Here is a 25,716-nt window from a genome sequence, read left to right on the forward strand (position 1 = left end):
ACTTTTATAGTGTTAGACAGCCTCAAGACATCTAAAACCAAGGAGGTGTGACTCTCAAGCCCTCCCCCCAACTAATTATAGACCCCTATGTACACACACACACACACACACACACACACACACACACACACACATACACATATACTCTTTCTCCATCTTTTCCACCATGTCGTCTCGTTTCAAACAACAGCAACTCCTGGCATAGTTCACTATCAAATCCTCACCCAACAGATTAATGTGTCAGTGGGTTTTGACATAGATCCCACAATTTAATCTGCACAACTGTTTCAGGTTTCCCTCCAATAAAGTGGATTTCTGGAGAATAGAGGAGAGAGTTGTTGTTGTTGTGGGCTGACTCGTGTGTGCCACCACATTAAACATTAAAATATTTTAAACATTTATTTCTAGATATCCTTATTGCATTTCAATGAACAGAGTGCATTTTGAATATTTCAAAAATGATAATTGGCTTTGAATATACAGTAATTTATCCATTTCTCATTTATTTTTCACCTCTCGCAATGCATTTAATTAAGAGACTGCAGGTTGTTTAGGTTCCTGACAAATCAATGACCAAATGTCATAGAGCAATCAAATGCCACAGAAATATGTATTCTATATCTTCGTTCATATTCTATTACTAATCCCCAACTGTGATTTTTCTTTAAATTGATAACACCTTACAAACTCTTTTGAAATTCAAAAACCTATCCTTTGTGTGGCATCTAGCAACTTTTATCAAACCCTTCAATCGCAAAAAGGAGAAATTAAGTTTCCTCTGAATATCATTATGTAGAGATTCAAAGTCATCAATCGTGGATTCGTGTCTTGAGAATGGAACACCATGAATGCTTGAAACGTGATCACGCACGCCACAAGCTACGAAGTACACAGCCAACCAGAAATAACCATTGTTAATTTCCCTTACATGTCAGACCTCTCTTCTATTGTGTCCCAGGAGTTGTTTTGCAGGTAGTCTATATAGCTATAGGCCACAACTGTTACTGCTCAACTGAGAAGCCCCATTGTTCCACAAAAATATAGAATGAAAAGGAGCATCAGTGTTTTCGCCAAAACGCCTGTGGTGAGAGGAGACATTTGTTACACTATCTACCGATGCGTCACTCTTTTACAATCTCTCCAGTCCGCCTCTCTGTGTCTCCCATGACTCCCGTTTGGAAACAGCTACATGGGCATTTTTCTGCACTCTAATCACATTCTCTGTTTCCTTTAATCCTTCTGGCTGCAGGGGTCAGTCAGAGATAATAATTGCAGATTTTGTAAAGATGTCTGGACATGTGTTTGTCTCTTTGTAAGGGTCGGTCAGGATCAGAGATTAACTGCTGATAAAAGTTGGTTTGTTGCTTTGAGAAAGTGGAAAAGAGCATAATGAAAATATAATAAGCATAAGACAGAAGACATATTATTAATGTGAAATAGAATAGAGAAGAGAAGAGAAGAGAAGAGAAGAGAAGAGAAGAGAAGAGAAGAGAAGAGGAGAGGAGAGGAGAGAAGAGAAGAGAAGAGAAGAAAAGAGAAGAGCAACCAAGAAACTATAAAGCATTATCTTCAGTAGAGAGAATAAAGTGAACATACATTTAGACAAGGTCCATGCCAGGCTGTCAGGATTATCATGACAGCATATTGCAATAATGGCTACTGTACATCTTTACTGGCTCCTTTCTCAAGAAGCAACAATGGCAGCTGACATCCAATCACACCGGTAAACCGACAGCAAGAAGGCCCAGCGGTGGATGCAGATTTAATTTGGGAAGAAAGGAGATACGCTGGGAAGTGTGTGGGGAGATGGTACCGTGCTCTGTGGAGGTGTACAGTAAAGGGGATTATTAGTACAGCTAATGACCCCTCAGGGTGTGAATGGGTAACCCCCGTCCCGTGTATGGAGCATATCATATAGCCAGCTAATTATCCCATTCACATCAGAACTGCACATACTCACCTGTAGTACTCCACAGATACAGAGGAGTTATTGTCTATGTTGCCTGGATGAACGATGATCCATGTTGTGTATAGATGTAAGATGTATGTCTGTAGTAATCATTTACAAATTGGATTCTCTCTTGTACTGTAGCAGCAAAACATACTGCTGCAGCGGTATCTTATACATAATCAGCTTTTGTGTAATTTTAGTCTCTGTAACCTCTCAGACTTTGTTAAGCCCACAGCTGGAAATCTGGGAGTAGTGTTTGATTCAGAGTTTAGCTTTGACTTTGACTCAACCCAAAGAAGGTTGTTCAGTCATGTTGCACCGTTGGTTTCACTACTGTTGACAAAATGCACTTATTGTAAGTCGCTTTGGACAAAAGCGTCTGCTAAATGACATCATTTTTAGTTTTAGTTTCCTACAGCTAAAAAAACATCTGTAAAATCAGATCTTGCCTCTCCTTTGCTGATCTGCAGATTATCCCTGACTTTATTTTATCACACCTTGACTGCTGTAACTCCCTCTACTCCTGTCTAAGCAAGAGCTCTCTCAACTGTCTGCAGCAGGTACAAAACACTGCAGACTGCCTGTGAGACGGGACCATATTACTCTCATTCTAGCTTCCCTGAACTGAGCTCCCTGTTAAGTTTAGAATTGATTTTAAGATCATACTCTTACAAGGTCTGGCCCCAAGTTACATCTTGGACGTTTTGTTGCTTTATGAGCCTGAACATAGCCTGAGATCCTCCTGCAGCGCCCTTTTAGCTGTCACTGGATCCAGGCTTAAAACTGAAGGATTTCACAGTCAGAGACCTGATGCTTTGGAGCAGCCTGCAGAGTCTGTGTCATCTTTTAAATCCCTGCTTAACACCTTTGATAGAAAAACCTTTTGCTAATTGTTTTATTTCACTCACCTATTGTGTTTTTTATTGCTTTTATTTATTTTCTGCTGTATTGGCTCTGTTCTTAATTCTGTTTTGTTCTGTTTTTGACTTTTATTTTATATTTAATTTCTCTACCCCCTCTGCCTTTGTCGGATTGTATTATCTCTGGTTTACTTAATTGTCTCTGTTAAGGACTTTGTAACTTAGTAATAAAAAAAAAGATTAGTAGTAGTAGTAGTAGTAGTAATATTTGTTGTTGTTGTTGTTGTTGTTTTTTGTCTGTATTGTATTATTAATAATATTGTTATTATTATCATTATTATTATTATTATTATTATTATTATTATTATTATTATTATAATACATTAACTGAGTTGCACGTAAGAAAATGGGAGTTTTTGAATCCTGCTATGCCTTATTCCAAGAAGCTGTGTTTTGCTGCCCTCTACTGGCCAAAACTAGACAGGTTCAAAGTGTTTTGTTTATTTAATAGACTCATGATTCACCAGTGTTGAGGGGTGTAAGCCAAGAGGCACATCTTTACCCTTCACAAACAGATGTCAAGGTCACAGTTAATGTTTATTTGAATCTCCCCAAAATACAGTGATAATGGATGCCCATTCTAACAAACAAGAGAAAGTATGTATAAATAATTCAGAGGAAAACTAAGAATGAAAAATGAAGTTGCTTAAATAGCAAACACTGTGCTGTCCTGGGTACAGTCTGCCCTGACTCTGGAGGAGACGAGGTCATCTATAAAAACATCCGCCCCAAGGAACATACCGAGTCTGATCAACAGACATGGAACTTAAAACCATTTTTCAAATGTACATGTGATTATCCATAACATAATAATACCTGTATTATACGGCCCAGAACAAAAGTCCTGTTGTGAGCATCAAAACATATATAAAGCATAAATCAGCTACATCAATTTACTATGGTGCATTCCAGTAGAGCATGCATAATCACTAAATCTGTTTCCCATCATTAAACATCCCTGAAGATGTGAAAAAAGCTCCACAAGGTCAACAGTGCTTGTATCACACAGTTTTAATTGTTTTCATACCGGTTCATCACATGACAAAAGTTGTTTCCATCACCAAATAATCAAATAAACTCACTAAGCAGCTGTAGAGACTTAAAAAGGCCCAAACATGACAAATTACAATTGGTCCAGGTGATTTTCTCAGCGTTTGCGTGACATAGCGTGAGAAGCATCCAGAGGCACAGTCCAACATCAAGACCCCTCGCATGATGCACACACTCGTGTCACCAATAACAAGACATGAGACAGAGAGGGGGGGAGGGAGGGAGAGAGAGAGAGACAGAGAGGGAGAGGGAGGGAGAGACAAGACAGAATGCATAGAAACAGTCTTTTACCTGCATTTAGCTGCCTTAATGTGTACTGCAATATACTGTATGCAATATTGTAATTTGTGCATTGTTTAAGTGTATTAAGATTGAATATTATAATATTCATAGAGCTTATCACATGAATGTACTACATCATATAAACATAGTACTACAGGGTATATAATGCATTTGTAGGCTATATTTAATCATTTGAGCAGATGTTTGTTTGTTTTTCTTTTTTTAATGTTCACTTTTAATACTATATTGTGATTACCAGAATTTGGGAGAGATGGAGAGAGAGAGAGTGTGTGTGTGAGAGAGAGAGAGAGAGAGAGAGAGAGAGAGAGAGAGAGAGAGAGAGTTTACTTTTGTTTTGTACTACTTTGTTTACCACTGTTTACTTTGTTGTTAGATGTTGTTAGAATTGTATCCTTTTTAGTTGACTGTTCTGAGAGAGAGCGAGAGAGAGAGAGAGAGAGAGAGAGAGAGAGAGAGAGAGAGAGAGAGAGAGAGAGAGAGAGAGAGCAGGATTCCATTATAAGCAACAGTCTTGCAGCGAGCCCCTGGCCTGCAGCCAGGTAGCAGGACAACAGAGCCACACATACAGATACAGCCTGGATTGTCTGGCCTCTGTCAGCTCCCTTCCACAGAGAGACCCATGTGTTTATTACTCTGCTTCCAGGGTCATCCATCTGTTGATGGGTGCTGCTGGTAATCATACAACACAAGAGGAAGATATACTGTGTGCCGTGGTGAGGTTGTGGCCGACTACTGTGTCGTGAATGTGTGTGTTTGTGTGTCTGTGTCCATAAATACTCATCTTAAAGTGTGGAGCCAAGAATTAAAATGTTAAATCTCTGCCGGAGAGATTCAACCCATCACTGTGTACATTGTGTGAATAAATCCAATATTGTTTGCCGAGCTAAGAACTGAGAGCTCATTACGTTTGGATGTGCTTGATTAAAATGTGAAAATGCAATAAGCATCTCTGAATCTGTGCAGTGGCTCACAGTCCTTGTGGAGAATTACAGTCTGACAATTTGCTGGATGGAGTAGATTAAAATAATCTACTTTGGTTGCGTAGCCTATATGGCTGTTACTGACTTTCACAATCAAAGAACTGGATTGGACTATTTTCATTTTGTGGAGGAAGGGGAAATCAGTTGCAGTGCCTGGAAACCAAACCAAAGAGATGAACAGGAAATATGGCGCTGAAAAAAAAGTCTCTTTCCTCTTCTACAATGGTTTCCTGTTCCATGGGCAATCTCTCTCTCTCTCTCTCTCTCTCTCTCTCTCTCTCTCGGCCTGTTTTGTCTCTCATTGTCCCTGTTTGCATCTAACACAGTGTTTTCATATGCATGTTTTGAACAAGTGGTCCACAAAGTAACCAGATTCCTTTCAAATGCTAGTCTTCATTGTTTTCATCTTGCTCCTTTTTTGTTGTTTTTCTTTGTAGTTTTCTGTGGGACACCCCTACATTTTCATTTTCAGAGCTCCACTGCAGTTTTCCATAGCTCACCAGCCACATCAGTCATGTGGCCAATAAACCTAACTATAAGTGAATCACAGCAGATCAGCACATACGTGCTAAAGTGGACAAAGAGAGGAAAAACTGACAGAACGGAGTGAGGCTGTTGTTGAACTTTTAACACGCATCATTTCACTTTTTGAAGTCAGCCTTGTATCTGTTTCTGTTTTCTCGCTTCATTTTCTCCTCAGAGCTGTTTTCCCCAGACAGCACTCAATCGCCTGTGTTTGTGTGTGTGTGTGTGTGTGTGTGTGTGTGTGTGTGTGTGTGTGGTGAAAGAATGAGAGATACTCAGGCTGTCTTTATTTCGGTACAGGGGACATGATGCATATATGCACAAAGAACTCTATTCATCCCAATAAAATTGCATTACTATATGGGGAAATGTGATTTTGCTAATTGTGCAGAGGCACGCTATCAGTAGACAATTTCAAATTCCATACCTTAATGGTTTGATTTAACGTTCAAAGAATAAAAGCCATTGAAATGCACAGTATTTTAACTTCTTCAAAGCAAGAATCGTGGGCTATCTCTCTCATGAGTTCGTTTTTTTTTTCCTCAGCCAGACGCCATATGCATATTCCTCCACCAGTCGACCCAGTTTTGACTGGACAGACTGCTCTGCTCCCTCTATCTTTAGTCCGTGGCTGCCACAGGCGAAAACCAGAAGTTCTTCTTCACCCCAAACCAAAGTAGTAGCTAATATTTGATTTCATAGTAATCGTCCAGAACACAAGTGTGAACATGTAGAGATGGATTTTATGAAGCTGTTTGGCACTGTTATCGCCGTTTTGTTCCACCCTGGATCCACGTCTAAAATAAATGGTAAGGATTTCCTTCGCAGAAACGTTATCTAATGGCAACAGCCACGACGTGAACTCATGAATCTGCCTGTTCATAAATGCGCTGAGATACAATTTGACACAATGTGCTTTAGGCTATTTACGAGATAAAACTTTTACAGGTTTGTTTTTCTCCAAGAAAGTTTTGTTTTGCATTGAATAAGTTTACATGCAGCTCTTACTGAGCTATGCATTTGTTGTCATATGCGAATTTCATTTTCATTTTTCGTTATTGCTATAAGGTTGCGCACTTTGCTGTGTGCTGTTACCGTTACACACAAATCATTGGCCTGCACTATAGGAGCCTAAAACTGCCTATAGGTATTGAAGTGATAAACAAGCTGCAGTCAGCACAGCAGCACATGATGTGGAAAATTGAAAACGTCAACAGCAGAACTATTTGGAATTCAGATCACTTTGATTAAGGAGGTCGCAAAGTTGTTTTAATAATAGTAACAGCTTTAACACTACTTCTGCTAATAATAATAGCATTCATGACTTCTAGTTAGACGCTCGGATTTATAGATCTACAATATTTCACAATATGCTAGTAAGAATGAAAGGGATAAGGAAATGATGAACAACAATACACAAAGAGATGAGAAACCTGAGATTGATTTCTTGATAGTTTATTATTTGGCATGTTTAAAACAGATGCATTACGTGCAACCAGTGGCCTAAGCCAGTTAGGTTGCAACTTAATATGGAGTCCATAATCATTCAGTCAGTATAGGCTATTCATTGTGCAATCCCAACATAACAGCATCCCCATGATTAAAGCAGACCAATGCTATTTTGCAAGCTATTAGACCAATATAACAAAACTTGTCTGTTTAAATCTACAAAAAAAAAATGTGTTTGTGCTTCTATTCTTCCACCCTATGGTTTATTCCACCCGCATTGCATTGCAGGGAAATGGGAGGGCTTTGGCAATACAACCTAACCAAAAAAATCTGGTGACTAATTTATCCAGAACAACTTGGTGGTTGCTTTTAATCTTCCTGCCACCCACCTTTGGGTCCCAATAAAGTCTTTGAAAAAAAACCCCATCTGCAATAGGCTACTTGTGTTAGTGTTAATGTGTTAATGCTGACTGTTCTGTCCAGGCCAAAGGATCTGCCGGCGTGGGACAGAGCGCCCATGCTACAAGGTGTCCTACATCCAGGACAGCAGGCGGAGGCTGACCTTTGAGGACGCCCGGCAGGCCTGCAGGTTGGATGGCGGCGAGTTGCTCAGCCTCGAAACAGAGAGCGAGCAACGGCTGATAGAGAGGTTCATACAGCAGCTGCAGGCCGGAGACGGAGATTTCTGGATCGGGCTCCGCCGCAGTCCGCAGCGCTTCAGGCCGGGGGTGTCCAGCCCAGGCTGCCCTTCACAGTACTACTGGCTGGATGGAAGCAAGGCCAAGTTCAGGTCTTTACTCTGAAGTTTCCTAATGTTTTATACTCTGTGTGCAAGTGAAACTGCTTTGTTGCACATGCTGTAAGAATGGCTTGGTTGTGTCTGTGATGAATGATGGTATAAGGGAACCCAAGGGATAAACCACACATATATCAAGGGAAATATCATGGGAAAATATGTCTTTTAAAGGCAGACACTTGTGTGGGAATGAGACATTATGACTTATAGAGTGGAACGAGGCATATACTGCTGTAAATGGTCCTGTTTAGAGTTGATCAGGTGTTAAAGTGTTACATCTCTTTCCCTGTAGGAACTGGCACTGGGATGAGCCGTCTTGCGGTGGTGAAATGTGTGTGGTTCTGTACCACCAGCCCTCTGCACCGCCCGACGAAGAAGGCCACTTCCTGTTCCAGTGGAATGATGACAACTGCAACTCCAAGAACAACTATGTCTGCAAATACCCAGAAGGTGAGCCAGTGGATCACAGACCTGCTGCTGTTGTACCTGGCTGTTCTGTGCTGGGACTCGTCAACATTCAGCACATTTGGTTTTGTTCTGTTCAGGAATCCATTTATTTTTAATGGCACAAAATCTGACATTTAGTGAAAGTTGAAAGTTGATTTTTTATTATCGCAAGAGCTTTACTAAAGCATGGCCGTTCCTTTCAACAACTAACACTGAACAGCTATGCAATATTTTATTATTTTTAGACTAGACTACTGTAATAGTCAGCTTTCTGGTGTCACAAAATGGAAAAATGTATTGTGACTACTTTGAATTTCTGCAGCTAGATTTCTGATCAAGGCCAGAAAGATTTTATTAGTTTTCTTGACCCCCAATATCTGTCTGAGCTGTTTTTAAGGGATGAGAGCCCTCAGATCCTTTGATATTAATCTATTTGTAGTCTTTTTGGGGACTTTTGAGGAAGCTTCTTTTACTCATAATGGCCGACACAAAAGCTGAAAACCTAATTTTGAGTGTGACTTAGAGCACCTCTCTCTTCTGAAAATTATGCTAGTTAATTTCGCCTATTCTATTTGATTCTATTGTGTTTTTTATTTTATCTTTCTCTTGTATGTTTCAGGAATGTATAATTGTATAAATCCTTGCTGTTATGGCCCATTTTATTTAAAGTTTTTTTATTAACTCTGTGAAGCACTTTAATTACATTGTTTTTACAAAATGAACTGTATATATAAAGATTTAATGACTGAATAAGATTAACTTACTCTCTTATTATCTCTGTCATTTGCAGAAAAAGTACCAGCATTCACTGAAGCCGGGAACACAGTACGCACAGGTACTTCTGAGACAATCACATACTGTCCCTGGATGTGTGCATCATGTTTCTGTGGAATATAGATAGTGAGCAAGTGGTTGACATTCAGACTCAAGGTAGTCTCGAGGATGTGTCATTTGTTTATACTTGGACCAAGGAGAGGCAGACGAAACCATTGCATCACTGTTCTTTTTGTCACTGACGCTCAATGTCTTTTCTTTCCACTTGCATCTATATGTAGGAAGACCTCTAGTGGTCAAAATCGATAAAGGCCCTGGATGTTATACAACACTACTATATAGTGAAATGTGTACGTTTAGCATATTGCAGAAAGCATGTACATTCTTCAAACGTAATCATTCATAATTCACTATCATATGATTTTATTTGCAGGCAACCTTTAGTGGTTTATATGATATGATGTAGTTTGCCTTATAGAATAGAGCCTTGTTTATCCATTAGGGATAGAGGTAGCCAGGAAAATGGTCAAAAGCCTCAATCTTAAAAAACATTTGGATGAAAGCATATTCAAACACACATTCAACACAGGTATTCACATAAATCCTGAAATACTTTGTAAAGTCAAATTTGGACTTCAAATGCTTGTTTTTGCATCATTATCAGTAAGTATGTAAGCACTATCAAGTAAATTCCATCAATTATGCAAAATCTATAAATTTATGAGATATATTTTCATATTCCCACGTTATTATTATTTCTGTTGGTGAGACCAATCAATTCAAATGTCTGGTTCAAGGTTCTACCATTTATAAAGCAAACAGCCATGTTACATTGTTTCTGATAATATTCATCTGATGATATTCATCTCATTTCTCAATTCCCCAGTTCCATCGCTGAGGCCAAACCTGTTGCCAACGACAGAAAGCGATGAGAAGATAAAAATAGGACTACCTGAATCGTCAGGTAAGAAAACCTGTCATCCACATTTTATGCTTGATAATCAGGCTTAATATGTCCCCAGGGAAAGTGATAAAAATGAATGTGTGAAGTGATAACAGAATCATGAACCCCAATTATTCAAATGGCGCGATTAAGTAAAGTAATGCCAAGTGATGTGTTTTCTTTTGCAGTATCTCTCTCAGACAACACCCTGTATGTTTCCTACATCCTCTGTGCAACTATCCCCGCTCTGCTGCTGCTGCTGTTTGTAGTCACTGGGTTCTTCTGCTACAGACAGGTCGCTAAGAGGTAAAGGCAAAAAACTAAAAGAAAACAGTGCTGTTTTGATGAAATACCATGCTATTTATTCTACTCCAAAATATAAAACAATGTGGTTGTTTTAGTGGATTATTAAGGTGGATTTCTGGATACAGATTAATTCAAGTGTCAGTCTGAGAAGCAATTTTAGTGGAGATTATGTCCTTTTTGTCAGAAGAAGCTCTATGTAAATCTTGACAATTTGGTTTGGTTGTTTTGAGCTAAAATTTCTTATGTGAATAATTTGTTATGAATGTTTTATCCTTATCATGTCCTTAGAAAACTTTATGTTTAGGAACATCACGTAGCACCTAAAACAGAAATGGTTTTTAACTTTTTCACTTCATGTAGCTTGTAAATTTTGTGAATGCAAAGTTTTAACATTTCAACAACTTTATCATTGTCGTTTTTTCATTTCCAACAAAAACAAGACTTTACTCAGTAAGGAAAGTTTTGACACAGTTGTCAAGAATCACTGATTGGCAGTATGTCTCCCTACTGGACATGTTTTGATGATGTATGTAATGTGATGTCATTCATATTCAGGAGGAAGACAGAAACTGAGAGCTATCCCAGCGGCCCAGAGCCGTGGATGTCAACACCAGGAGCACCTTGCACCGTACAAGGACCTTACGCCTTCAGTGACATTTCCAAACTTCATCACACGGCTCTGGGCAGCAGCAGCAGCATGCCAGCAGGCGTCAAGACAACGTACCCGTGTGCTCCCTCCCCAGATGCCCAGTGTGACGATTATGAGAATGTGTCATGCCCAGAGCGAGAGAGTGGCTTTGTGACCAATGACATCTACGAGACCTGCAGAGAACAGAGCCGGCACTGCCGCAGTCAGACTGGTTGGGTGGAAAATGAGATCTATGGATAATACTGCTGACGCCGAGCTGGTCTCTGTGAGTCTCAGCCTCCATCTTACTGGCTAACTAATACGACCCAGCTGAATAGCAGAACGCCGTGTTCTCCATCCTTTTCTTCCTCTATACCCTGCTGGTTGGATTGTATGGTGCAGGAATACTAAACCCATGTTTGTTTCAGCCTGGACTTTGGTTATTTGGACATAGATCTATCTCCTGAGTGGATTCAGTGTTGTGTCCTGAGCATCCGAAGCTTGGAAAGTCTGGAAAGCCTCTAAGTCATATTAATGCTTAAAGTATAGCAATTAAAATATGTTTAAACTGTTAGAACGTATCTTTTTATTCCATCCCACTTGAATCGTAATCTTCCTGTTGTCCAGTTTTGATGAGCACCTGTGAGACACGATGCAACTCCACAACAACACCAGGGATTTGGCCCCAAATAAGCATACATAGGCCAGTTGAGTTTGGTGGAGCAGCAGTGGCACTATATTTGGCATGGCGAATTGCACATTTAACTCTTCTAGGAACAATTGCAGGTTTTGACAGCTCAGGGCAAGGTTACTCATCTTGTAAACAAGAAGTGAACCACTCAGCCCTTTTACAGTCACGTCACCAGATGTTATGAGACACAAGGACAAACAGATCCTGTTGGCTTTCTACTGCCATGGAAGTCTCTCATTCGGGGTCCGCTCTGACCCTTTCTCTAAAGCTACAAAGCGTGGTGTCACCGCTGTGCGAGGCTTCCTGTTTGGAAGCTGATGTCAGGGAACAGGACAGTCTACGTGGAAACATCGATGACAGAACAGCGGTGACCCCAGTAAACCTCAAAGCTGCAGGCTTTCCCGACTCCACCTGACTGTGAGAGACTCGACCCTCCCACTGTTACGAAAGGACAGAGACTTCTTGGGAGTGTCCGGTTTTGAATATGGCACGGATTCACTCACCACAGTTCTGCTCATGCGGCAGTGCGCGTTGCTTTTAAAAGCACGTCCCCTGTCTTGTAAATCTTTAAAATGATCACTGATGTACTGAACTGAATACAAATGCCCATGTTATTTCAGAGAATATACCGAGTGGGCGGTGGGTTGGTGTCATGGAAAGGCGCAGCGAGCCCAGTAAGGAGAGGCTGAGTGAGTGTGTTCTTGGAGGATGTAAGACAGGAAATGCCAAAAGCACATCTGGAACTCTTACATTCAGGAAGTCTATGCGTGACAGTGGAGGCCTTTGGTGCGCTGGCCTGCCTGCCCGCTTAGCGCTGCACAGCTCTCTGTGTTTTAGACTGTCACTGCAGGAGCTAAGAAGAACAACTGAACGAGCATCATATTTCAAATATGACAAGGTTTGGGGTTACAAATAAATTTTGGTTGCAAAACATTGTGCTTGCATTCCTTACTCAGTAATACGGGTGCATTTAAGTGTGAGTGTAGGGAGTGGAGGGGTGCGTGTGTGTGTGTGTGTGGAATTTAACTCAAATATTACATGTATGATACTAAAGTACAGATAGGGTGCATTGTGTGTGGCCTATTGATAAAAGCGTTTGAAAAAACAAGATAATTTCTAATGTTGTTTCAATTGCAGGTTTTTGCCAACAGATGGCGGTGTTGTGTAGCTGTCTTGGGAAGATAAAATGTCTTTGACATGAGGCTTTACTATATTATTACCTCCGCCAAGGAGGTTATGTATTCGGTGCCGTTTGTTTGTTTGTTTGTTTGTCTGTTTGTCAGCAGGATTAAGGAAAGGGGGGGGGGGGGGGGGGGGGTAACATGGGCCAAAGAAGAACCCATTAAATTTTGGAGCGGATCCGAATATTGGTTGCGCTTGCGCATTTGCATATCATTGAAGACTGGACTATAGGCCAGGCGGAGGTCTGCGCTCTCCGAGTGCTCTTCTAGTAGGGGCCTATTGGGAAATTTTCTAGATCCTAGGACTAGAACCAAGCATATTGTGGAATGTAAAAAAAAAAATCCTTTACTTTCTTTGTCTACTTTAGTGAGATTATGTTATCCCAACATGCACTTTGTTGAAATACTACTTTTTCCATATTCTTGCAGAGCACATTTTTTAGGATGAGTGTGTCTAATGTGCATGCTAATCTAGTTTAATACATCCATGAAGCTAATAGGTAATTCTGTGCATGAGTAAAATAAGACCTTTTCCCAGCACTTTTGACTCAGGGCGGACACCTGCGGGGCCAAACTTCAAAGTTACCTATGCCTGCAATCAAGGAGGGCAGGCAAGCAAACAGATTTCAGAATAGCAATTTTACCGGTTGACGTAAGAGGTGGGTCTGGTTGTCTTGGCAACCAATTGGCACTGAAGTGTGGAGCGGCTCCGGAGCCCCGCCCCCTGTACAAATACCCCCATGGCTCTGACGTCAATGCACGTCAACCAGAGAACATGATGCCTCTTGCAAGTCAACTCGTGTGCTCTCTAGCTGATAGAGGTACCTCAGGCTGAAATATTATAGCTCTATTGTACTGGAGAACGTGGCGTGACAGCCCTCAGGCTTAGCAAATGGCCTGCTTCGTATCGCCGCACTGAAGGACAGTGTCGCCACACTAACGTTCAAGCTGGCAGGGCGACACAGAAATCAACTTTGTCTATTTTTAATGGACACGTTTCGAGCGGCGGCGGGCGGTTTGTTTTCCTTTCCTCTTTATCTGTAGCTGCTCAAGCCTGTGAGCCCTGTCCCCGTCCGTCTGGCTACCTCCTACTCTTCCACTACAACCCCATTTAGAACAGCATGGTCATGGCTGACAGTCTCCAAAAACCGCTGATCCGGGGTCCGGTCCGAGTGGGCTTCTACGACATCGAGCGCACTTTAGGAAAGGGCAATTTCGCTGTCGTGAAGCTGGCCCGACACCGCATAACCAAGACCGAGGTGAGTCGGGTGTCGGTGTTAGTTAGCCAAAAGCTAACTTAGGCTACTGTTCAACTGAGTTACATAACTTTTATGCACTACTTGACACCTCAAATATTCACAGCAGATACCGAAATGCTGTCCACATGGTGCAGTAATAGAAACGGTGTCCATGAACTTGGATCAGTTAACTATCGGGCACTTAACTACTCCAGTGTGACAACCGGGGCAGTTTGGGCAACAGCTGGTGCATGGTGCAACCTTTGATCGTGCAGGTTTAGGGCACCGACTGCACGTTCACCGCAAACAGCATCACTACCAGTAAGAGGTCTAACCAATTTTGGGGAAACACTTAATGCAAACATCCTTGTTTTTTCCTAAACCGATCATCACACACCTGTAGTGTTTGCTAATGACCCAGACAGAGTACCAACCCAGCGGCTGGTGTAAACAACCCAGTAATACACTTGCTGTATCTGGGGCATGCAGCATGGGTCGGTGGTCCCGTTATGTAATCCAAATAATGATGTGATTTAGTGGCTTCTTGTGCCAGCAGTGCCGAGAGCTTTGTGAGGGCCAGGCCATGCCAGTGCGCTGTAATTGGAAAGGAAAGTGTTCTGCATGCATGCATGGTGATAGTATTCAGTTAACAGACAGCGATCCACTGACACTGCTCTTTGGAGGGGGATTGATATTATAAACATGTGAAACTACACTCTCAGGGTAAAACAGAGCTGTCACAGGAGGAACAGAGCTTGGATGTTAGGATTTTGCATCAAATGTGTTCAAAGCAATAGACTATTTTATGTTCAGGGGGAGGGGTCTTTATCATCAGTGCTGGGGCGTTCTTGTCTTTTCTTGACTAGTACCACTGAGTGCCATGACTTTCCATTGTAATGACAGAGACACAGGGATGCAGTGTGAAGAGTGGCGAGACCGTGTGTGAAGGGGCTCTTCTGGTGGAGTGTGTGTGTGTGTGTGTGAGACAGAGAGTGACAGAAAAAACAGGCAGGCAAACAGGGAGACTGGGGAAAACACTGTTGCACACTTCGGCCTTTGATCTGTACAACGTACAACTCTTTGAGGCTGAACGTGAGCAATCGCACTGTAAAAAAAAACGTGGATTTACATCACCCAGACCTGAGCTTTTTTTTTTAGGTTTCATGGATAAAGGGGCGAGGAAAAACTGCCACCTTGTCCTGTTATTCTGGTCATTGTAGGCTGTGAAGTGGTGCAGCTTCAGTTTAACCCATAAATCTGCAACCATGTACGATTGAGAGCAGTGTGAATGCAGGTTTTCATTCCAGTCAAATTCTACACCAGCTGATTTAATGTTTGGTTGGAACGAAAACTTGCATACACATGGCTCTTGATGGCACGTGGTTGCAAACCATTAGTTTAGCCTTTTAGGTAGAGGTCACTCAGCGCTGGTCAGTGCAGGGAGCAAATGCAGCTGCTTGGCTAGACTGGGCCCGGGGCCAGAGCCAGACTGTTTGTTACAGTGGCCAAGGTCAGGGAAAGAGCCAGACTATCAACTTCATGTGATGCCGCCTGCCTCTTGAGTTAGCCTGGGCGAGGAGATGTTGGCCTAGTGTGTCTGTAATGAATACCATAGCATAATCACACTTGGAACAGTAGACTTAGTGTGTGTGTGCGCATTCCTAGATAGGTGTACCTTTGTGTGTGCGTAACCTACTTTTCTACTGATGGCCCCTGCATGTCATACTAACCTCTCAGCTCATTATGCACCTACTGCAGTCCAGACATGGGGTGACGCAGTGTAGGCCTAGTCACCCGCCCTACCTGGCCCTGTCTTGACCTACAGTGGGCCTTGTACAGTAGCTCAGCTCAGCAGGTAGGCTAGTTGGTTCACTACCACTCAGATCTGTTCTTGCAGTATTGTCTGGGATTTCTGGTCTCATTACATTGTGTATATATGCAAAATCCTCTGTAACTCACCTAAAATGACCTTGCCAACAGAGGTCAGAGGGTGTTTTAAGTTGTGTTTGTGTGTGTCAGTTTTGTTGTGTAACTTTTAACGCTAAAAACCCTGAAATCCCTGTGTGCAAGTTCTGTAAAAAGTCCCCACCTTGGAATTAGTGTGTCATCAAAAGATTTTGATTTTTTGATGGGATTTAGCACTACATTGCAAAACTGTCTGTACTGTGGGGTTAGGGAGATAACAATGCGAGGGAATTAAACCCCATTAAAACATCCATTATTACACATTTTCATGTCTTAACTATGAGTATGCTTAAAAGGATCTAAAAGGGTGATTTTGGGGTGTGGGGTTTCGGACTCCGCTTTGAGAACTGTTGATTCTAACCAAGCATAAGAGTTTGCTAGCTGCATATTATAGTGGCGTGATTACTGAGAGGGGAACTGTGGTCTCCTGTTGTTTACTCTTCCCAGCTTGGCTCTCAGACGTTTGGAACACTTCAGATCACACTGATGAAATGTTGTTTATGAGACAGTCTGAGAGGGACGTGAATATTGCTTGTTACCTACCGGACACCATTAATCAAAGCCAAGAGGGCTAAAGTTGTGTGCGTGTGTGTGTGTGTGTGTGTGTGTGGGGTGTGATTTACACATATACGTGTCATTGTGGGTGAGTGTATATCCAATGAGGCATGTGTTTGCCTCTGCTGTACCTTCAGATGATGCTTCATGGCTGGGATCTTAAAGCTGTTTGTGCAGAATTCAGCATAAGCAGTATTTAAGTATTTAGTCTTGTGTGTCTCGCACCAGACAGTATCTCAGAAACAGATCTCTGCACTCACAGCTGAAATAGATCACAGTCTCTACTTTTGCCTCTTAGAGAATATTAAATAGCAGTCTGTATTAGTGTGTGTGCAATGGGGGGGGGGGGATTTCTCATTTCCCACAAGTCCTCATGTGCCCTAGCGAGGATTCTGGTGTTTCTTATCGAGAAAACAACTCATTACTGTTGTTGATTGTTGATGCTTGTCCATCCTGCAGGTGGCCATTAAGATCATTGACAAGACCCAACTGGATGCTGTCAACTTGGAGAAGATCTACAGGGAAGTCCAGATCATGAAGATGCTGGACCATCCGCACATCATCAAGCTCTACCAGGTGAGCCTCTAGCTACAGTACTTCTACCCTTTATCCTCATTTTATGTCTGACAAGCATGTAAGATCTACTACTGCTATCCTCTCCATGCTTTGATTGATTTTAACTGTGCTATGATTTTGTTGGGGCTCCTGTCTGTTGTTTTTTTCCCTGTGTTTTATCACTGCCTCCTATGGAAATAAGTTTGTAGATTCATGTGACCTGTTGTGCTAACTATGTGGTTTGGGCTGTTTAATCTGTTTTTTTGTTCCTTGATTTACATGCTGTTTTATTCTATTTCCGTCTTGTGTGCTTAGACCTAACTTTGTTCCATGCTGCTGCTGCTCTCAGTCACCACTCTTTACCATCTGTTACTGTCATTGTAACATTAATGTTAAGGAATGAAGACAGCATATACAGACATTCTAGTTAGTAAACCACTCTTTACATAGGCTTGTCTCTTCAATTACTGTGAACAATAAATGTACCCAACTTGACTCTTTGTAAAATATCAAGTCAAAGCTGGAATGTCTCACATATATGAGTCCAAATGGCTCACTGTGCTTTCTCAACCTACACCAATTCATGTGTGGCACACAAAGTCTCTTCACCTGCTGTTGGCTGGTTGTCTGATGTTAACTCTAATAAGGGGCGCTGCTATAGGGGGCGAGGGAGGGAAGTACTTTCATGAGGCCCCGAGCTGGAGGAGCGGATGATATATACTATAATGATGTAATGGTACTGTAATACATGCACTGCATTGGGGGGCCCAGTGTGACATCTTTTCAGGGGGCCCAGAATTAGTAACAGTGCCTCTGACTCTAGTCTGTGAACAAAACAATGCAGTGGAGCAGAATTCATTCTGTTCCATGTTGATCTTCCCTCTAGGTGCTTTGCCAGACTGGGTGTTGAGGCACAGGACCTATCAAGGCCATTTTCTAATGCATTAGCAAACAACTCCTGCCTAGCAGGACCTGCCACTGCTGGATGGTTTAAGATATGAGAGCAGAGTTAATGACTGACTGACACTTGGCGCTGTGTGTGTCTCTGTGTGTGTTCTGCACTGTATCAAAGTGCTACTGGCTTTGTTTAAACAGAATAATATGGTAGACGGTTGGGGATCAAAAGATGAATAAGTTGAAATGTTCTATAATGGTGCTGTACTACAATGTCAAGCTCTATTTAGACAATGTCTTAAAATTGGACCTTGTTCCATTCCACATCCACATTTTTTTATGTATGATGACTTACTGCCAGCTGACCTGTACAATGTTGAATGTAGACTATGGCAGGTTTATTGCACGTTAAAGGGCTTCATTAATGCATGTCAATGTCTGATATTTTTATGCCACCTTGTAAAAGTGTGGATCCCTCCTGTTTAAACAAGGGAATACAGCATCACTATTTTTTTGCACACTGATAATGACACATACACTATGTGATCTGCAGCAGCCGAGAAGAGATCTGTCAATAACTTTGTTTTATGAAGTTGTAAGAGTAACTAATTCGCATAAACTGTATTATTTACTATAATTATTTATGCCGTTAGCAATTTTTAAGTATTTTTATTGCCATCAGTGAGATGTTGTTATTCCCCTCATGCCACCTTCGCACTTTTATACTAGCTATTATGCAAGTCCAGATGCGCCAGGGAAGTTCACATAAATTTTATGGGACACCAAGTTTTTCTAAGAATTAATTTGTTCTGGCTGCTGCACTCTTTGTTGGTACAGTAGCTAGGGAAACTCATCTCACCTAGTTACCATGAAGTTTGCTATCCGGCACATGATGGCCCAACCAATAACATTTTTTGGGGTGACTTAATTGTATTACATAAGCCTTTGGGCCCTATTAGTTTGTTTAGGGAAACTAAATGGGTGTTCATTATCATTATACAACCATATGGCAACAGTCCAGCATTTTGCTGTGTAATTTTAGTGTGTATCATTATTTCCAACGGCCCATCCATCCAAACAGCTCAAGTCAATTAGTCATTTCCTTTCCAACCTCATAAACAGAGGGTGGCCCTGTGGCCCAGAGGGAAGCCCTAGGTAGCGAACACACACGCACACACACACACACACACACACACTCATACACACACACACACAACTAACTCTGGACCCCACCTCCAGTTCATGTGTTCTGCTGCCTTTTCTTTACTGACCCCAGTCTTACTATCCTTCTGTTCCCTCCTTTGACACCTCGCCATCCTCTTACTCTTCTGGGCCCCTCACTGTGGACTGCTGCTGTCTATATGCACAAAGGTCTTAAACAATCACAATTAATGCTTATGAATTCATCAATCAATTGCACTCCAACCTTACAATACCTTGGTGTGGATAAGTAATTTATCAGTTTATAATGGGGATAAAGATTGAGAGCAAAATGTGGCTGTATGTACATTATACAACCTGAGCCAACCACAGGACTTGGCTTTCGTTTCCTAAATCCATTAATCGGTCAGTATAACAGATGGAAAATTGATCATAAACAACAAGCGTGGGATTTCTAGTGTGAATGTCTGGCTCGATGTGTCTGATTCATCCTCTCTCCTCCATCTGATTCTCCCCTCCACATTTAACTCTGTTCATCTCTTGAGTGTCTCTGCTTCTAAATCAGTTCTCCTCCTCCTACACAACCCAGGCTCCATCATCACCGTGTCAGGACTGAGAGGTTTTAAGTATCATTCAGATGTACTCAGCACCATCCGTCCACCTCCATTCTCTTACATGGATGCCATATTTAGGCCCTGCGCCATTCATGCATTTTTGTGGATGCCAGACACTGCGGTCTAACCTAAATAAGGCCATGTGGACAGTTGCATAATCTTTTCTATGTCTGCGTTTGGTCATTTATGTGTATTATCATTTCTTCTTTCCTAAACTGTCATTCTCTCTTGCTGCAGGAGTCTATTTACCTGGATTATCTGATAACTTGCAAGTGATTTTAGCCATTTTCTGCTGTGTGTATTTACGCTCACTCTCCCACTCTTTCTCCCTCCCTCGACCCCTTCTCCTTCTCCCTCTCCCTCTTTCAGGTGATGGAGACGAAGAACATGCTTTACTTGGTAACGGAGTATGCCAAGAATGGGGAGATCTTTGGTGAGTGATTTAATAAAATTACAAGGCCAAGCTGACTTCAGTGTCTAAAACGTTGTCCCACCCAGTTCATACATGTCCTCCCCCACACAAAACGCCTCACCGTTGTGTCAGTCATGTTGTGCACGTGTTTACAAACAAGGAAGTATCAAAGTCTTTTGTCTTTCAGTTATCTTAACCTCAATCTCAAAGGTCACATGATAGATGGAAAGATGAGATCATGCTCTGATGAAGCCCTTGCCATGTGCCCTGCTGAAGGTGCTGACATTGTTTTTAGGGCTGCAACTAACGATTATTTTCATTGTCGATTAATCTGTTGATTATTTTCTTGATTAATCGATTAGTTGTTTGGTCTATAAAATGTCAGAAAATGGTGGAAAATGTCGATCAGTGTTTCCCAAAGCCCAAGATGACGTCCTCAAATGTCTTGTTTTGTCCACAACCCAAAGATATTCAGTTTACTGTCATAGAGGAGTAAAGAAACCAGAAAATATTCACATTTAAGTAGCTGGAATCAGAGAATTTTGACTTATTTTTCTTTATAAATTACTGAAACCGATTAATCGATTATCAAAATAGTTGGCGATTAATTTAATAGTTGACAACTAATCGATTAATCGATTAATCGTTGCAGCTCTAATTGTTTTCTTGCCTTATGCCATGCATATGGAATGGCATCACGGATGGCATCTGTTCACCAGGCCAAGGCAAGACTCAGAGAGGCGCCCTCAAAGAGAGGGAGACTCATTTATTATGATGAGTTGACTGTTGCTGTATGTGGGTCAGAATTACTTGTTGGTGCTGACAGGTTTACTGTTTAGTCCAGTGCAGCACAGTCATATATAATATATGGCCGTCCTCTGGCCATTCTCTTTAGTCGGTCTGTTATTGAGTCGACTGTCTTTGTTTCACAGATTATGTAAAATATCAAGATTACAAGATATCAAGATAATCTGCATGTTAGCTAACAACAATTCCACACCACTAGTTTCAGTGACCCTCAGATGACCATCAGATTACAGGCTGTATGTCCAGTGTTTTCTTTACACTAATTCACAGCAGCATTCAAACATCCCACTGTTGGAAAGTTGCTGCCAGTTCTGGGAAAAAATGTCAATTAAGGAAAATCCTTTTTATAACCCCCACCCCACAAAATGTTTTTTTTTTTATTTGTTTGTTTTTAAATGTAATCTTCATTCACCCAGGTCAAGATTGAAGATTAAATTTGATCTGTGCAATTAAAAAAATCTCTTCTTCAAGAGAGACCCAGCAGTGTCACAAAACACCCGAAAGTTGCATGCACACAGCATACAGCATTCATAAGCAAAAATACAATTAACAAGAACATGAACGGTATTGAAAATCCAAAGTCAACATTCACTGTATGAGCTGTCAGAAGGCAGTAGTGTAATAATAGTCCAGTGAGGTTAAGGGTCAAGCATAAGTAGATCTCACATAAAAAACGTAGCTTGTTGAGTCGGGCTGTAGTGACTTCCCTCTTGAAGTCACTGAGAAAGACCAGCTCTTTCATCATTTTGGAAAGAGGCAGAGAACATAAAAGCCCTTTATTCAATTTGGATCTTAGGGACATATCACGGAAATAATTCCTTTGATTATAGACAGTCATTTCCAGTCAGTGATTTACCAAGTTTTTGAGAGATGTGAGAGCACAATAAGGAAGTAGGCCCAGAATTGCCATATAAATATACTGCAAGTGGACAGGACATGTCGATCTGGCTGAGCATTTAAGGTACAATAATGAGCCTTACAGCCTGGTACCAGTCAGTATAATGTCACACTTTAAGCAGCAATGTTTTAGAACTGCAGCTCTCTATGGAAATAGAATGGAAAGACTGGTTTGGAACTAAAAACCAAAGTGAAATTTCCCCTCCTCCCATTGCTGCAAAAATTCCCAGAGGAAACACTGCTCCATGCCTGAAGGAATCCACGTGGCCAGCACCTCTCAGTTATGTGGAGAGATAGCTCTAAGATTACAAATATAATTTTGTGTAGACCTGCTTCACACAGGAACGTCAAAAGAACGAATAAAGAGACTCGTATTGAAAGGGAAAAACAAGTCTGAACAGAGCAAGAATAGTACTTGAAGATAAGAAATTATCTCAGTCTGCCATAGAGCCAAGTGACGCGTGCTCTATCACTACCACACATGTGCAGCACGCACACTCTCGGTACTCTGCATACACACTGTGATCTCCAGCGAGATCCAGCACTCCGGACATCACATGGGCCCACTGGCAGACATCTTTGTTATGAAACAACACTTTCTGCTCCCAGGTCTAGGAAATAAAGGCAGCACAGAGGCATACATCTGCAAGGATCAATTTTGGTTATTAGTACAGCGACTACCTTCATTGACTTTTTGTGCATTCATTACATTTATTGCATTCATTGCAGGATTATTAAGTTTTAGGGAAAAGCTGAGGCCAAATATTGCTTGATTATTCTTTTCCAATGCAGTGGACCCCTGGAATCCCCCCTGTTCTCTGCATGCAAACTAGAACTAACAAACCCAGTCCAAATATGTCTAGAATTTGTAATACAGGTCTTGTGTGGACACCTGTAGGTGGGTCATGATCCACTTGGATTATTAGACAGTCTGAGAATGTTTGTGCTTAGCCTACTTCCAGACACAGTAGTTGATAGGATTACTGTAGTAACGCTCTGTGGTAAACAAAGTAGCTGTGTGTGTGTGTGTGTGTGTGTGTGTGTGTGTGTGTGTGTGTGTGTGTGTGTGTGTGTGTGTGTGTGTGTGTGTGTGTGTGTGTGTGTGTGTGTGTGTGTGTGTGTGTGTGTGTGTGTGTGTGTGTGTGTGTGTGTGTGTGTGTGTGTGTGCATGTGTCTTTGTAATTCTGAGGCCAATGTTCCACTTGTGATGTTGACTCAACAACAGCAACTCCTACTCCTGTGACCCAGAGAGCTCGGGAGCAGAGGCTCGAAAAATGAATGAGAGAAAGGGATGTGGTGGAAAAGAGTGAGAACTACAGAAGTGTACAGAGAGAAAGAGAGAATCATTGGAGGGTAAAACAGAAAAAGAGGTATAGTTGGAGAGGTTGAGATAATGTGGTTTTAGTAAAAAGATTTTACTAGGCACCATACCCTATTGTATTTAGATGAAATGGCTGCTCCCATTAGCCCAGGGAAGTTATATGACCACAGTGTAATCCCCCCTCTGCCAGCACACCAGAGCCCATCATGATTAGTTAACCTCATTTTAGAGAATCCATAGATTGCCTCATGGATCATCTCAAGGTATTACAAAACCATTTTGTCCTGGTTCGCTAGACCCCTATGTCCTGATTGCACAATGTAATATTGTTATGTAAGACATTTATATGGCATCATCAGCTGCAGCAATAGCAGCATTGAATTTGCCAGGCAGACACTGACTGGTAGCAGCAGCAGCAGACTTAGCTTTGGAAGCAGACTGTATTACAGTATCCCATCCCACGAAATTGAACAATCATTTCTAATTTGCATATACACATTCTGGAGATGGATCAAGCCATTCAGCCATGCTGCATTTGGACAAATGGATGAAGGGCCAATCCAAATCTCGCCTCTTCCTCCGCTATTGTCCTCCAGAGAGTTGCCTGCTCTTTTCTGACATTATGGATTTCTTAGGTCTCCTCCTGGGACTAGGTTACAAAGAGCAGAGTAATTCAAGTTGGGGATGCTTAGCGATCCACCCAGTTACAGCACATCAGCGAGACGATAGATGAGCCTTCCCTCTCTTCTCAGTTCTCTCGTCAGACCAAACACCAATACATGAGGAGCAGGAGGGGTATGTGTGTGTGTGAGTGAGTGAGTGTGTGTGTGTGTGTGTGTCTGTGTGTGTGTGTCTGGAGCTGTAAAGACAAAGAAGCGGAGCTGGGCTTGGCACGAGGAGGCGGAGAGTGATGGGTTCCTTCTTGCAGGGGGTGGGTGGGCACAGTAATGGGCACTGCACAGGCATCCATGCCAGACTGTTGACTTGCCTTTGTGTCTAGCTGTCTGTCTGTCTGTCTATCAGTCCACTCCTCCTCAGCCTGCCTCACCACTGCAGGATGGATCAAACCTGGAAATTGGGTCAACCACAAATAAAGTGGAGTCGCAGAGGCAGCGGCAGGAGGGGAGATGAGGCAGAGGAGAATAGGGGAGAGAGCAGGGGACATCCATTTGAATTTGGAAGGTGGTGGGGAAATGTAGGGCATGCATATTTAAGAAAGCGCTGCTGGAGAGAGGGGAGTATGATAGCTGGCAGTGAGTAGACTCAGTCATACACATCTCTTGTCTGATGGAAAGGGAAAGAAGCAGAGAGGCTGTTCATTGCAAAAGCATATTCAGGCTATATTTCAAGCTGTATTGTTATTTATTTATGCTGCCAAGTTCTATTTGACCATAAAACATGGAAAGCATCCCTCATATTGCTGGATCAGTTTCCTCTGTATCCTCTGAAATTTTGGTGCTGAGAGCCAAAAACAAAAAACAATATATATATGATATAAGAAGGTCATTATGAAGTGAGGAAGTCTACCTAAAGTGGGGATAATTATTTGGAACCAAATGATTTACAAGACCAGACAATCCAATAACATTTTCTGTATTGCAGTGTCTGTTGCACAGATTGCCGTTGATGATGAGATTGGATGTCTGCACCATGCTTGCCTATTACTGAGTGGTATTATTACAAACAAGAAAACGAGTCAAGAGACTCAAGCCTTTGGGGAACTTGTATTGTTATTTTAAGCAATTAATTATGGAAAATTCAACGACATTGATTCGCTATTAGCACCCTAAAATTTAGCAAGCCTATAGATCTTTAATAGACCTTATATGATGTTCAGCACATCATTATGAGTCTGGCAATACATGAGTGTTACATATACTTCCTGAAAACTGACTATGAGGTTGTCTTAACATACTTCAAGGCTTAAAAAGTCCTTCCTAACATCTGTCTACTTAGTCCTTGAATACATTTGTACATGAAGCATTATTATTCTGGAAGTCCTGCAGTTTTTTTCTTTTGTCTTTAATGTTGCTAAAGGTCACAGTAAATCTACAAAGAGCTAATGGCATTGGCATGAATCTGCAAAAATAGGCGACCTAACAGGGGTAACATCATTTCCAAGATCTTCAGTGACAGTTACTATGATCAAATGGAAGTCTTCAGTACTAGTAACACCGATACTTGCATGTTAGAAATTCACGAGGCTGCCAAAATTAAATCACCACAAACATCTAGGCTATTACTCCACACATAGGTGTGAAAGTGATATGGGTGCCATATTTAAGTGGTTCGGCGTCCTCCATTTATCCATTACTGATGTAGACATTTGTAGAAACAGAGAAAGGTGTGAGTC

The 25,716-nt window shown here is 41.6% G+C and overlaps 2 protein-coding genes across 2 annotated transcripts in view; both read left to right on the plus strand.

Annotated features, from left to right (window-relative positions):
* Positions 1-6,318: 6,318 nt before the first annotated feature.
* On the plus strand, positions 6,319-12,716 carry laynb (layilin b). Its single transcript, XM_071517779.1, has 7 exons — positions 6,319-6,538; positions 7,662-7,968; positions 8,267-8,424; positions 9,212-9,256; positions 10,082-10,159; positions 10,327-10,444; positions 11,000-12,716. The coding sequence occupies exons 1-7, from the start codon at positions 6,466-6,468 to the stop codon at positions 11,331-11,333; spliced, it is 1,113 nt and encodes a 370-aa protein (XP_071373880.1). The 5' UTR covers positions 6,319-6,465; the 3' UTR covers positions 11,334-12,716.
* A 1,097-nt stretch (positions 12,717-13,813) lies between these two features.
* Positions 13,814-25,716, plus strand: part of sik2b (salt-inducible kinase 2b) — a 39,503-nt gene continuing 27,600 nt past the window's right edge. The window contains 3 exon segments of the mRNA XM_071517777.1: positions 13,814-14,203; positions 17,162-17,278; positions 20,296-20,359. Coding sequence (XP_071373878.1) covers positions 14,066-14,203; positions 17,162-17,278; positions 20,296-20,359 — 319 coding nt within the window. The 5' untranslated portion in view covers positions 13,814-14,065.

Source organism: Centroberyx affinis, unplaced genomic scaffold, assembly GCF_046629955.1.
Source record: "Centroberyx affinis isolate AG114_WGS23_722 - 3 ecotype Tasmania unplaced genomic scaffold, CSIRO-AGI_Caff_v1 ptg000521l_1, whole genome shotgun sequence".
NCBI lineage: Eukaryota > Metazoa > Chordata > Actinopteri > Beryciformes > Berycidae > Centroberyx > Centroberyx affinis.

Excerpts from the sequence above, each read along its gene's own strand:
- laynb (XM_071517779.1), top strand. The coding sequence starts at position 6,466 with ATGGATTTTATGAAGCTGTTTGGCACTGTTATCGCCGTTTTGTTCCAC. Across the intron at positions 6,539-7,661 it reads ATCCACGTCTAAAATAAATG|GCCAAAGGATCTGCCGGCGT; the intron begins GTAAGGATTTCC and ends TGTTCTGTCCAG. Across the intron at positions 9,257-10,081 it reads CGGGAACACAGTACGCACAG|TTCCATCGCTGAGGCCAAAC; the intron begins GTACTTCTGAGA and ends TCAATTCCCCAG.